This window comes from Hyaena hyaena, unplaced genomic scaffold (assembly GCF_003009895.1).
Source record: "Hyaena hyaena isolate Hyena2069 unplaced genomic scaffold, ASM300989v1 scaffold_63, whole genome shotgun sequence".
NCBI classification, from domain to species: domain Eukaryota; kingdom Metazoa; phylum Chordata; class Mammalia; order Carnivora; family Hyaenidae; genus Hyaena; species Hyaena hyaena.
The window spans coordinates 249,705-261,867 of NW_024080695.1; the positions used below are offsets into that span (position 1 = coordinate 249,705).

Consider the following 12,163-nt stretch of genomic DNA (forward strand, 5'->3'; position numbering starts at 1 on the left):
ACGGCCCGCGTATGGGCGATCCTGGCCAGCTCCCGGGTCCAGCGTCCTCCCCTCGGTGCCGGGGTCCCTCGACGTGACGCTGGCGAGGGCTAGTCCCTTTCCTAGCCTCCAGGGGGTCGTAGCGGCCTCGCTGGGCCTCAAGGCAGGTTAAGGGTCCTTAGGCCTGATCCCCTAGGTCTCGACTCCAACCACGAGGGTGCGGTCAACTCAGCTCCAGGCTGCCCTGGGGGGTTCACCGCGGGGAATGCGGGGCGACCCGGGAAAGGGCGCGGGGAGGGGGCGCACAGCTGCAAGGGGCTGGGTTCATAAAGTGTTAGGACGGGATCTGGGACCACCCTAACCCGACCTGCCCCCACCCCCACCCCCAGCCCGCAACGTCGGCAGGCGGGTAGGGCTCGCGGGGACCGGGGAGACTCGGCAAGAACCCTCCCCCCCCCGCCGCACCTGCACCGAGATTGTGGAGCGCATGCGCGGGCCAGGGAGGGCGGGGGGCCGGGCCGGGAGGGGTCCTACCGGCCCAGCGCCCCCCGTGCCAGCTGCGGGGATTCGGTGTCGGAGCAGAAGGTTGCTGAGCTGCGCCCGGATGCGGGGTGGGCTGCTGGCGATCCGGGCATCAGTGCCTGCTCCGACCGCGCACACGCGCGTCCAGCCCGTGTGGCCCCGGGGCGCAGGTTCCCAGGGGCGCCAGGCCGGGGAGGCCGCGGCTCTCCTCCTCAGGGCCGCGGCCCGGCGTCACACTCAGACAAAGGGGCAGGAGATGGAGACGGAGACGGTTCCGTGACTGCGCCCGGCGGCGTTGCGGGCTCCGGCGGCCCGGCCCCAGGACCCGGCGCTCCCAGTCCCGCGCTGAGGGGTGGCGGCGCGGGGGCGCCGCGGCCGGGCGGGAGGAGCCCCGCCGGGAGCCCCGCGGAGCGCCCCCTCCGGGCCGGGAACCCCGGCCGCGCGCTCGCTCGTCCCCGGCCACCTGGCGGGGCTCGGCCGCTCCGTCGCGCCCCGGGCTGCCCGCGCCGCCCCCGCCCAGGCGCACTCCCGCCTGCCGCCCGCACCCGGCCGCGGCGCAGCGCCCGAGTGTGCCATCGGGCGGGCGTGGAGGCGGTGTCTGCTCCCACCCCCGAGATCACATGGTGACCCTCGGCAGCCAATGCAGTGGACGCTAGGACCCTGCGGGACCCCGGGCGCCGCGACTGCACCGGCGCCGCTGCATTATAAATACTTCTCCAAAATGCGGCGCAGCTCCCTGCGCGCGCCCCGGCCGCCCGCCGCCTCCGCCCCGCGCCCCTGAGCCGCCGCCGCCGCCGCCGCCGCCGCCGCCGCCGGTCCGAGGGCGCCGCGCCCTTGCCCTGGGCCCGGGCTGTGCCCGCCCGCAGCCCGGCCCGCGTCCCTGCGCTGCGCCGCCCGGCCGGGTGCATGCATTGTGGGCCTCCCGACATGGTCTGCGAGACGAAGATCGTGGCCGCCGAGGACCATGAGGCGCTGCCGGGGGCCAAGAAGGACGCACTGCTCGCCGCCGCCGGCGCCATGTGGCCCCCGCTCCCCGCCGCGCCCGGGCCGGCCGCCGCGCCCGCCGCGCCCCCGCCCGCGCCCGGCCCCCCGCCCCGCGCCGGCGCGGGGGCCGCGGGGCCGCCGGAGGGTCGCGGCGTGTACATCCGCGAGTTCCGCGCGGCCGAGCAGGAGGCGGCGCGCCGCATCTTCTACGACGGCATCATGGAGCGCATCCCCAACACGGCCTTCCGCGGCCTGCGGCAGCACCCGCGCACGCAGCTGCTCTACGCCCTGCTGGCCGGTCAGTGCGCGGGCCCCGCCGCGCCCCGCCTGCCGCAGTCCGCGGGCGCCCTGGGCGCGCTCGCCCCCACCTCGCGGCCCGGGCCGCGGGGGCGCCCCCGGTCCTGGGGCGAGCGGACCCCGCAGGCCCCTCGCACGCGCACGGACGCGCACCCGCGCGCCGCCGGCTTCCCGCGGTGGCCTGGGGCGAGGTGGCCACCGGCGGCGGCGTCCGGGCTCGCGGCCAAGGCGCGCCGGGTGGGGGCGTGGGAACGAGCGCCGGCGGAGGGTCGGGGACTGCGGGCGGGGCGAGGGCGGGGGGAGCCGAGGTCTCCACCTGCGTCCCCTCTCGGTCCGGCTGCGCCTCGCGTCCGGTCCGCGGTCATCCCGGGTGGGGACGGGGCGGCGGCAGGTAGCGCCCGCGGCTCGGCGCCTGGCGCGTGTAACTATATATAATCTGCGGGGCGGGGGAGGCTGCCTCGGCGGCTCCAAGTGCTAATTTATGAGGGGAAGACAGCCAGCTCCCCGGGGTGCCGGGGGAGGGTGAGCACCGAGGACGCAGAGCGAGGGGGCTGAGGGAGCAGCCTCCGCCAGGACTTTGCGGCCTTTCCCATGGAGCCCGGGAGGGTGATTGTCCCCATTTCACAGATGAGGAGCTTGAGGCTGGGGGTGGGTTACTCTCCCAAGGTCATGCAGAAAAAGTGACTTTCACTGCAGGCGCGTCTGCCTCCTGGCAGCCTAGATGGGTCTGGAAACAATCTCGAGCTTCCCCCCCATCCCCCTCCCCCCAGAACACCGAGGGGCTGGCCCTTGGGCCCTCTGCTGGAAGGTGCCCCCTGCGACTCCCCAAGTTAACAAGGTGGGACAGCCTGTCCAAGCCTCTGTCGAGTGCGCAGGGATGGATGCACAGCCCCTTCCACTTGGGGACCGGTGGGGGGGGGAGCCGTGCCCGTGGTGGGGGGAGGGGTGCCAGCCGCGGCGGGGGGGCTGCCCCGAGGCCGCTGTGCTGGGAACGCTGAGAAGTCCCGTGATGTCGGGTTCCAGCGGCGCGTCCTGACGGTAGGAAGTTTGCTGACGGGGGAGGAGGCAGCAGCCGGGCTGACCGCGGCTCCCACGGAGCGGCCGTGGCGGGGCGCGGGGCGCGGGGCGCGGGTGCCGACGCCCCCGGCCGGCGCGGCTCACCCGCCGCCTGTCCCCGCAGTGCTGTGCTTCGCCCTGACCCGCTCGCTGCTGCTGACCTGCCTGGTGCCGGCGGGGCTGCTGGGCCTGCGCTACTACTACAGCCGGAAGGTGGTCCTCGCCTACCTGGACTGCGCTCTGCACACGGACATGGCCGACATCGAGCAGTACTACATGAAGCCCCCCGGTGAGTCTGCGGGCTCCCGCCCCTCCGCTCCCACAGCCCCTCCTGCGGGCCGGGCCGGGCCTGGGCTGGGGCCCTGAGTCTGCTGAGTGACTGAGGGCTCGGGCCAGGGGGTGGGGGTGCAGCGGGCCCGCGGCCAGGGAGGCAGAGCTAGGTCCTTGGTGCTGAAGCAAGGCCCCCGAGTGTCCACACAGACCCGGGCTTCTGTCCTGCCTCCCGTGAGGGCAGGCGCGTGTGTCCTGAGCCGCCAGGGCTGACCGTCGGGCTCTGCCGCCTTCGCCATGCCCTTTCCCTGGTGCTGGCAGCTCAGAGCCAGTGGGGTCTTCCTCACTCCCCACGGGCCCCTCCGCTGTGCTCTGCTGCATCTGGGGCTGGCCGGGTGCGCCAGGGGCCGGTGGAGGGGACATCACGGTGACGAGAAGGGTCTCAGCAGGGTGGGGGAGGGCTGTGAGCCCACAGGGGCTGGGGTTTTCAGTCTCGCCTCCACTTCTCTCTGGGCCTCAGCGAGGCAGAGGGTCTTGCCCCTGGAGGGGGGCCTGGGTCTGGTCTGGAAGGGTCTGCAGCTGCCTGGGGGCTGAGGCAGGCTGCGTCCTGGGAGGCGAGGCCGCATGTTTCTCTCCACGTCCTGAGCTGGAGGAGGGAGCCTGGCCTCTGGGGGGTGGGGGTCCCCCAGATGCTGGAGGGTTCCCAGGCTGAGGAGAGGGGACCGAATGGGCCCGAACGGTTGGTGAGGGTAGAGGAGGAGCCTGGGGAGTGCCAGGCAGGGGCTGCGGGGCACGGGGACAAGAGCGGCAAGCAGCAAGGGTGCCCCACCTTGGCACCGCCAGCTCCCTGCCCGCCTGCCCTGTCCTGCCCCCCCCCCCCCATTCCCACCCCTGTGGCACTTTCGGTTCTCCTGGCCCCTTCCCTAAGCTTGAACTCAGCCTCTTCTCAGCCTCTGTGGAGTGCTTGTGTCAGCGGAAGGGTGAAGCCCACCCAGCTGGTGCCCAGGCTGCAGGAGCAGGGCGGGGCTCGGGCTGGGGGCTGGGGGCTGGGGGGACCGGGGACCCTGCTGTCGGCCCCGCTTTTTCTGGGCCACCGTCTCCCTGGGTGTGAGTACGAGGTGTGCCCTGCCCGCCCCCTAAGACGTCCAGGGGTTGCAGGAAGGGGCCACGGGGGCCGGGAGGCGAGCGGGCAGCGCCGTGCTGCTCAGGGGCCAGGGAGACTCGGCCTGGCCTGGGTGTGTGGGGAGGCGGAGGGCCAGAAACCCTGATGGTTGGTAGGCTGGGGGGGGGGGGGGGGGGGGGGGGGGGGGGGGGGGGGGGGGGGGGGGGAGGGGGGTCAGGACGGGGAGCCCGCGGCCATGCCTGAGCTCTGGCTCCAGGGAAGGAGACCGGAGACCCCTTGGCCGAGCTGACGGGCTGATGGGGGCCTTGCTGGCAGATGAGACAGTGGGGGACCCCTGGGGGTCGGGTCGGGCGGAAGAGTGAGGTCACTGGGCAAGGTCAGGCGCAGACCCTTTACGGGGGAGAGTTGGCCACTCAAGGGGAGCAGGTGGGGGTGGCTGGTGGAAGGCAGGGCAGGGCGCGTGCAGGTAGGGGTGCTCAGAGTGGACCCCCTCCCGGCCGGGCCCTACCTCCCGTGGCGTCTGGGCCTGTGGTCAGCAGAGGCGACCGGCTGGTCCCTGTGGCCCGTGTCCTGGGGGCCTTCTCCTCCCGTGTTGATTCTCTCTCCTCTTCCTTCTCCCCTCACCCCCCTTCGGCCTCGTCTTCTGCCCTGCGTGGGGCTGTGATTGGTCCAGGCCGTGGGTGGGGCCGGCCTGGCCACTGGGCTCGCTGCCCAGGAGAGGCCCGGGTCAGTGGGGGGCGCGCAGCGGTGCCCGTGTCCATCCCTCCTGCTTCTCCACTTGGACCTTCTCCTGAGCCTGCCGGGACCCGCTTCTGTGTCCTGTTCCAAGCAGGCCACGGGGCTCCCAGGCTCCGCAGCTCCCAGCCCAGGAGAGTGGAGGCCACAGGGCTGGCACAGCCTGAGGCCCGAGACCTCCTGAGGCCCCCGGGGGCATGGCTCCCAGAGGGGTCCTGCTGCCCTGGCCTGTCCTCCCAGACCCCCTGAGGTCCCCAGTGTAGGGGGATGTGCCCTCACGGCACCCACCTCTCTCCAGCCGTCTGGCGTGGACACAGGGCAGCCGGTGTGCAGAGCCCCAAGGGGCGGAAAGCCAGGGCAGGTCAGCCGCACCCGTGGCCCGTCTGTGTGGCCATCCACGGCCATCCAGGAATTCGTTCTGGGGGTGGCTGGGCAGAGGAGGGGTCTGTTTGGCGGAGGCCTGCCCAGCTCTTGGTCTCTGGGGGAGGGCCTCAGGCCCAGGGCAGGGGCCGCCCCAGGGCCGCTGCAGGTTGGGCCCGGCGCTTTGCGCCCAGAGGGTTCTGGAGGGGTGGCCGTGTCACGCAGCGGCTCTGACTTCCCTGTCCCTGCAGGCTCCTGCTTCTGGGTGGCCGTGCTGGATGGCAACGTGGTGGGCATCGTGGCGGCGCGGGCCCACGAGGCAGACAACACGGTGGAGCTGCTGCGCATGTCCGTGGACTCGCGTTTCCGTGGCAAGGGCATCGCCAAGGCGCTGGGCCGCAAGGTGTTGGAGTTCGCTCTGGTGCACAACTACTCGGCGGTGGTGTTGGGCACGACGGCCGTCAAGGTGGCCGCACACAAGCTGTACGAGTCGCTGGGCTTCAGACACATGGGCTCGAGTGACCACTATGTGCTGCCCGGCATGACCCTGTCGCTGGCCGAACGCCTCTTCTTCCAGGTCCGCTACCACCGCTACCGCCTGCAGCTGCGCGAGGAGTGACCGCTGCCCACCCGCCTGCCCACCTGCGCCCCGGCCACCCCGTCCGCCTGTGCCCGCCTGCCCGCCGCCCGGGCCCGCTTTCAGACGCTCACCTTGGCGTTCGTGTTGGGTTTTCCCTTTTCGACACCACGCGGTTCTCTGGCTGGTTCTCCGGGGCTGTGGGGCTGTTGCTCGTCTGTGACACTTCTGGGGCCAGGCTGCTCGCAGCCGCGGCCCCTCACCCTCTCCGGCCTGCTCGGGCTGCACCCTGAAGAGTGACAGCATGGACCGCCACGCGTCCACACGGCTGCCCGGCCTGCTCCGGGGGCCTCTGCCCGCCCGCTGCCCGCGGGGCAGGCCCGTCCTGGCCCACCGAGCCCAGGACCTCCCGGCGAGGCCCTTGCGCTGCAGCCCCCCGGCCGCCAGCCAGGCTCCGGCTCGGCCGTCCGTCCCCGGGAGGCGTGGCCCGCCAGGCCCGCCGTCCACTGCTCCCCGGGGCACGGAGCTGGCCGCGGGCGCCGCTTTGCTCTGTGCATGCCGAGGCCGCGGCCTGGCTGCAGCATGCCGCATGCCCCTCAGCCTCCCGCCCTGCTGCCCTGCGTGGACTGGGTCTCCACCGGTGAGCGCCCCCTGCCCGGCCCATGAGCTGCTAGCCACGGCAGCCCGCCTGCCCCCCGGACGGCGTGCCTATCTCTCTCCACCCCTCGCTCCACCCAGCCCGGCTTTGCTTTGACATCGAGTCACACTTCTTTCCTTTCGGCCCCTGCCCCTCCCCCACCCCGGCTTCGCTGACTGGCATCATCACCCACGTGGGGTTTCCGTGGCAAGCTGTGGCACAGCCTGGTCAGGGTCCTTCAGGGGAGCAGGATGGGGAGGCAGTCACGTGGTCGCCACTCCCCAGTGCCAGCTAGAGTACGGCGGCCCTCCCCAGACCTCCCCGAGGACCGCCCTGCCTCGCGGCTGACGGGCTCTGCCCTGTGAATCTTACTTTACTAAGCCAGGCCGCTGCCAACACCACTGAGCCCACAGCTTCTCCCAGCCTGAAACCGACCTGTTTTTTAATAAGTTATTTAGACAGAATAGCACCTGCATGACTTTAATTCTTGGGACAAAATGGTAGTTTCTACCTATACACACCTGCGCGTGCACGCGCGCCCACACGCGCGCGCGCACACACACACACACACCTGTCTAGAACATGCACTACTTCTGGCCCAGTGTGGTGGGGGTGGGTGGCCGGGTGGGTGCCGGGAGAACCCTGACTCAGCACCCTTTCCCCCTATAGGGTACCCCTGGTTTGTGGGGAGGCTCTGGGCTGTCCTGTCCAGCCGTGGCTTGTAGGATTGGGCTCAGGATGGCAGCATGCCTCTGGGAGGAGCGGGCGCTGTCCACCTTGGCGGGGGGGTGCCAGCATGCCCCTGCCTCCCGGCCTCTCCCTCTGAGGTGGGAGGTGGCTGTCAGGTGTGGGGTGGCCTGGACGGGGGGGGGGGGGGGGGGGGGGGGGGGGGGGGGGGGGGGGGGGGGGGGGGGGGGAGGGGGTGGTTGGCAGTGCCCACTCCTCCAGCTTGTGAGCCTGGAGCTGGCCGTGGGGACAGGAGGGGCATACATGGCCACCAAGGCCCTTCTACTTGATGGGGTAGGAGAGGGGGAGAGGCGGGCACAGAGGGCCGCTGAGCTGGGTCCCGTGGACGGGACACAGAGGGGACGTTCTTCAAAAGGCACTCTGGAGATCAGCAAACGAGTAAAACGAGCCCAGTTTCCCGAGGGGCCTTTTGTCCGTCAGCAATTGAGATATTTGCAGAACATTGTACAGACCCCGCTCTCCCCTGTACATTTCTCCCTGGTGGCGTCCGGTCCCTGCTCGGGGATGGGAGTTTTGTAGACTGTACAGAAATCGGCACCCTATTTTCTTGCAGCTCTCAGATTTTGTTAATCTGGATTATACAGACAGACGTAAAGTGTTTTAGCAAAATGGAAAACAAACAGTTGTGCCTTTTTCCTCTTTTTGTTTGGTTTGGTTTCGGCTTGGGGCGGCCTCAGTTGGTGCGGGGCGTGGCGGGGGCTGTGGCTGGTCTGAGGCCTGGCCGGGCAGGAAGGGCAGGTGGGGGCCGCTCGGGGCCAGCATGGTGGGTCCTGTCTTGTCGGTGGTAGCCTGGGGACGCTGCCAGCTTCCATTGATCCTGTGCCTTTGGAGCCTCTGGCCCCTGGTGTGGGGGCGTGTGGGTGGGGCCGCGGGGCTGGGGCTCCCGAGCCGCCAGCACCTGGTCGACGTTGACCAAAGCAGGTCACTGGGGCTGTTCCTGGGCGGAGGCGTGGCCCCCCACGGCCCTGCTGGCCTCTGTGTGCCCGTGTGGGCCGCGGCGCCTTCCCCAGGGGGACGGCCCGGAGGGTAGTGGCGCTGGCTGGACTCCACACCTTTCTTTCCTGCCCTTTCACTGCTGCCAGGACTTAGGGGAGATGCCAGGAGGGGCCTGACGGGGTGGCCGTGTGTCTGGAGCCCTGCTGCCCAGCTGCTGTGGGCACAGGCTCCTGTGTGCTCACCAGGCTGGGTGCCCCCCGTGCCCGGGACAGGGCCTTCGCCTGGCCGGGGCGCAGCTCCGTGGGCCCCGAGGATGCCTGGGGGAGCGGACCCCCGGTCCGTCCCCTCGGCTGGAGGCTGGGCACACTGGTGGGGGATGCCTGTCGCTGGCCTGCCCCCTCCCTCCAGCTTGGGAGCTAACCGCTCCACAAACGTGCACTGAGATGTGAATTTTATACATTTGTAGAAATTCTGACGTTACTTCTTCTACCTCTGTGAAGTACCCTCCTGGGGCCCTGCTCCCCCGCCTGCTGGGCCTCCCTCCGCGGTGCCTGCCGGGGCCCAGGGAAAGCCGGCCCCCAGGCCTGGCACCCATGCTCAGAAGACAGGGCTCAAGGACTTTTGGAAGCCTCTGTTTGGGGACTGGAATGCAGGAGGTGGAGTGTTCCAGAATGCTTTTGTGAGATGAGCCTGGAGTGTAGACCTGATGGGCAGCTCCCGGCAGTGGGATTCAGGGCAGCTGAGGGCTCTGGCCCTCGGGCTGGTCCGGAGCCACCAGAGTCCCGGCGGGTGGCTGTGAGCTGTCCCTGGGGTCTGCCGAGAGCTGGCCCCTGAGTGGTGGCCCGGGTGAGTCTGCATATAGAGGCCAGCCACGTGGGGCCCCGGTGACGTCTCTCAGCTTTCATCTGTACCCGTGTCCAGCCTGGCCTCCCACTGCTGACCTTGGGTGGATGGGGCAGAGAGACGGGGCCAGCTGCCCCCAGGGAGTCGGGGGGCCGGCCCTGGGAGACAGGCTGGAGCTGACAGGTCCTAAAACCCGAGGCCCGGGGTCCGTGGGCAGCCCTCATCCTGCCCTGGGCCCCCTTCCTCACAGAGCCCTTTAGAGGGGACAGGTGGGGGGCGCCCCTCACATGGCTTCCTCGGGTATCTGGCAAGTGCTTGGGAGGCTCGCTGGGCCACAGGGTGAGTGACTGCCCCTGCCTGCCCTGGGGGCGGCTGGCATATGTGGCCCTGAGCCGAGGGCCTCGCTGCGCTGGGCAGCTCCCCCGAGGCAACCTTCCTGTCGGTGTCCAAGGGGTGGCTGGACGGTGGCCCCCGGGCCTCGGGAACCCCCCCCCCGCCCCAGCCAGGTGGGCAGCGTCGCTCCTGCGTCTGTGTGAGGCTGCTCCAGTGAGTGTGTCAGGCCTCGCCCGTGTCCCTGTGCTCGCCGTGCTTTGGCGGAGGCTTTGGGGCTTGTGTTCGAGGCTGGGTGTGGGGCAGGTCCTGGACTGTTTGCTCCTTGGTGCTGACGACATGCTTCCAGCAGTGCTGTGGGTGGGGCGGCCGGGGGCCTGGGGTGCAGGAGCGGAGCCCCGGCCTGCCATTGTTGGATGTATTGTTTTTAACAGCAATAATTAGTCATTTTGAAGGAGTGTGTCTGGTGTGTGCCTGCCTGTGTGGTTGTGTGCGTGTGCACACGTGTATGTGTGCCTATGTGTATGCACACGTGTGCTCCCCGTATGTGCACGTGCATGCCTGTGCCTGTGTGGACGTGCATGTGTGTGCGCACATGTACAAGGTTCCGGTGACAGGGAGGGCACCTGGCGTGCGGCCTGGACGGGCTGGCCCCGAGCCCTGTGCCGGGGAGCGGGGTCCCGGCAGGTGGCGCGTGCACGGCTCAGCGCTGGGCCCCTCCCTGCCCCAGGGCCCAGCGGACCTTGAATGTAGTGTCCCCGCTCCCCGGTGGCGGGCACTGGCCGGGCCCGAGGGAAGCAGGGGTGGCCCAGAGCGAGCCTGTCCCTGGCCTCCAGGCGTGTGGGGAGAGTGGCAGGTGGACACGCGGCTGGACCAGGCTGAGATCAGGGCTGATGACCCGGCATCACCTTGGCCAGGCTGTGTGACCATGGCTGCCATGGACACTGTGTCTTTGGGTGAGCAGAGCCCAGGCCATGTCATGGTGGCTGGTGGCACTTCCTGTGGTTTACCGTTTGCGTCCACAACTGTGGCAACTGTTCTGGGACCCCAGGATGCACCGACACAGCCCCTGGGAGGCCCGGAGCGGCAGCCGCCGAACCCCGGAGGAGACGGGCCGCAGGGCCGGGGGTGGGTGGGGGCCCCAGGCCTCCTGCGGGCGTGTGAGCAGCCGGAGGGGTGGGGGGTGCTGTGGCTCCTTTGCCTACACGGCCCCGGATGCTGCTGTTTCTCAATAAAACCAGACTTGACCGAACTGGGCTCCTGTGCTTCCTTGAGGGCCCCGCTCACACTTCACCAGGAAGGGCCGCTTTTCTGGAGATGCCGGACTCCTCCTTGGGGGCTGGGGCAGGTGCTGGGCGACCGTGGGGGCCGAGGCTGCTGGCCCTGTGCTGCTGCCCTGGCCAGGGCTCCACTGCAGGCCCGGGCATCAGCGTGCCTGCATGGCACCGCTAAGGAGTGACCGGCTCAGCGGGAGGTGTGGGGCCAGGCCGCGGCGTCAGGCCCACCGCTCTCCTGGTGTACGGGAGGGAGTCCAGGCCCAGAAATGGGGTGAGGAGGCGGCTCGGGGACACTGAGGTGCCACCTGGCCCCAGACGGTTCACTGCGGTGGGCTTGCCCTTCCTGAGAGGGGCCACCTCGGCTGTCCCTGACTCCAGGGTGTCCCCTCCTGCCACAGGCAGGGCCTCGGACAGGCCCTTGGGCCGGCTGAGTTGAAGCCAGTGTCTGTGGTCTCGAAGCCTGAGGACACCAGCTTCCCTGGGCAGCACGCTCTGGCCCAGGGGGCACAAGGCCTATTTGGACGTCAGCCTGAGCTGAGTTGTTTCCTAAGACGTCGTGTGTGAAGTCCCACAGTGGCTATGCCTCTGAGGTGGCTGCATAAAGACATGCCACACATACCCACGGCTGGCATGGAGGGGCTGGGTGGCAATTCCCTGCCCTTTCTGGATTCTGGAATGTTCCATCACACAACTGTCAGGACTGGCTATATAGATCCTTGCACGCCCCGTGAAAACAGCGATGCTATCTTGAAGCCACAGGTAAAAGAGGCCTGGGCACGGCAGAAAAGGGGTGCCTTGTGTAGCGGACTCTGCAAGGAGGGCGGTGTGGAAACCCCAGTCACCACTTAGAAGAGCAGCTCATATGTGGGAGGGGAGGCCCCTGGGGGTGCCAGGTGGTCTGGCAACGGGACCCCAGGCCACATTTCCAGGGGCTGTGATGCAGAGGCCGCAGAGCAGGGGTGCGGTCAGACCTGGCATTTATTAGCCAGATGGGCTTGTACGATGATGTGACCATTTTGTGCCTCAGTTTCCCCACTATAAAAGGGGCACCTCGGTCACTGTCTGCTGTGAGGCTGCTGGGGTGCACGGTCTGGGCTCTTCTTGGCCCTGGAGGGTCTGAGAGAGCCACTTTGAGAGGAGACTCAGAGGAGCTGGCTGGCGGGAGGCCGTGGGGCCCAGGAGCGTGACTCCAGAGGCCCCTCTGGCCTGTCCGTGGTGTCGGCGGTGAGCACAGCCAGTGCCTGCAGCGCTGTGTGCTCTGTGCAGGAGGGAGGCCCCGGGAGCTGGCAGGGAGGGTGCCCGCCGGGTGGGAAGCAGCTGGGAGGCTCCTGGACCGGGGGCACCTGCCACGTGTCAGGCACTCAGCCCAGGGTCTTCCGTCCCTGGGAAGAATTCATTTGGACAGAGACGGAGCCGGCTTTGAAAAGGCTTTTACTCCAGGGGACAACCCAGGGGGTGAGGTGCGGCCCCCTCCACAGCCTGCTCTGGCC

The 12,163-nt window shown here is 69.5% G+C and overlaps 1 protein-coding gene across 1 annotated transcript; it reads left to right on the forward strand.

Moving 5' to 3' along the window:
• The first annotated feature begins 1,232 nt into the window (after positions 1 to 1,232).
• Positions 1,233 to 7,004, forward strand: NAT8L (N-acetyltransferase 8 like). The gene is made up of 3 exons (XM_039232121.1): positions 1,233 to 1,783; positions 2,963 to 3,127; positions 5,578 to 7,004. The coding sequence occupies exons 1-3, from the start codon at positions 1,408 to 1,410 to the stop codon at positions 5,943 to 5,945; spliced, it is 909 nt and encodes a 302-aa protein (XP_039088052.1). The 5' UTR covers positions 1,233 to 1,407; the 3' UTR covers positions 5,946 to 7,004.
• The last annotated feature ends 5,159 nt before the right edge of the window (positions 7,005 to 12,163 follow it).

What these genes read in the sequence shown, in the direction of transcription:
- NAT8L (XM_039232121.1), top strand. Translation starts at nt 1,408, where the DNA reads ATGCATTGTGGGCCTCCCGACATGGTCTGCGAGACGAAGATCGTGGCC. An exon ending in GCTCTACGCCCTGCTGGCCG is followed by an intron (nt 1,784 to 2,962) that starts GTCAGTGCGCGG and finishes CTGTCCCCGCAG; the next exon opens with TGCTGTGCTTCGCCCTGACC. An exon ending in GTACTACATGAAGCCCCCCG is followed by an intron (nt 3,128 to 5,577) that starts GTGAGTCTGCGG and finishes CTGTCCCTGCAG; the next exon opens with GCTCCTGCTTCTGGGTGGCC.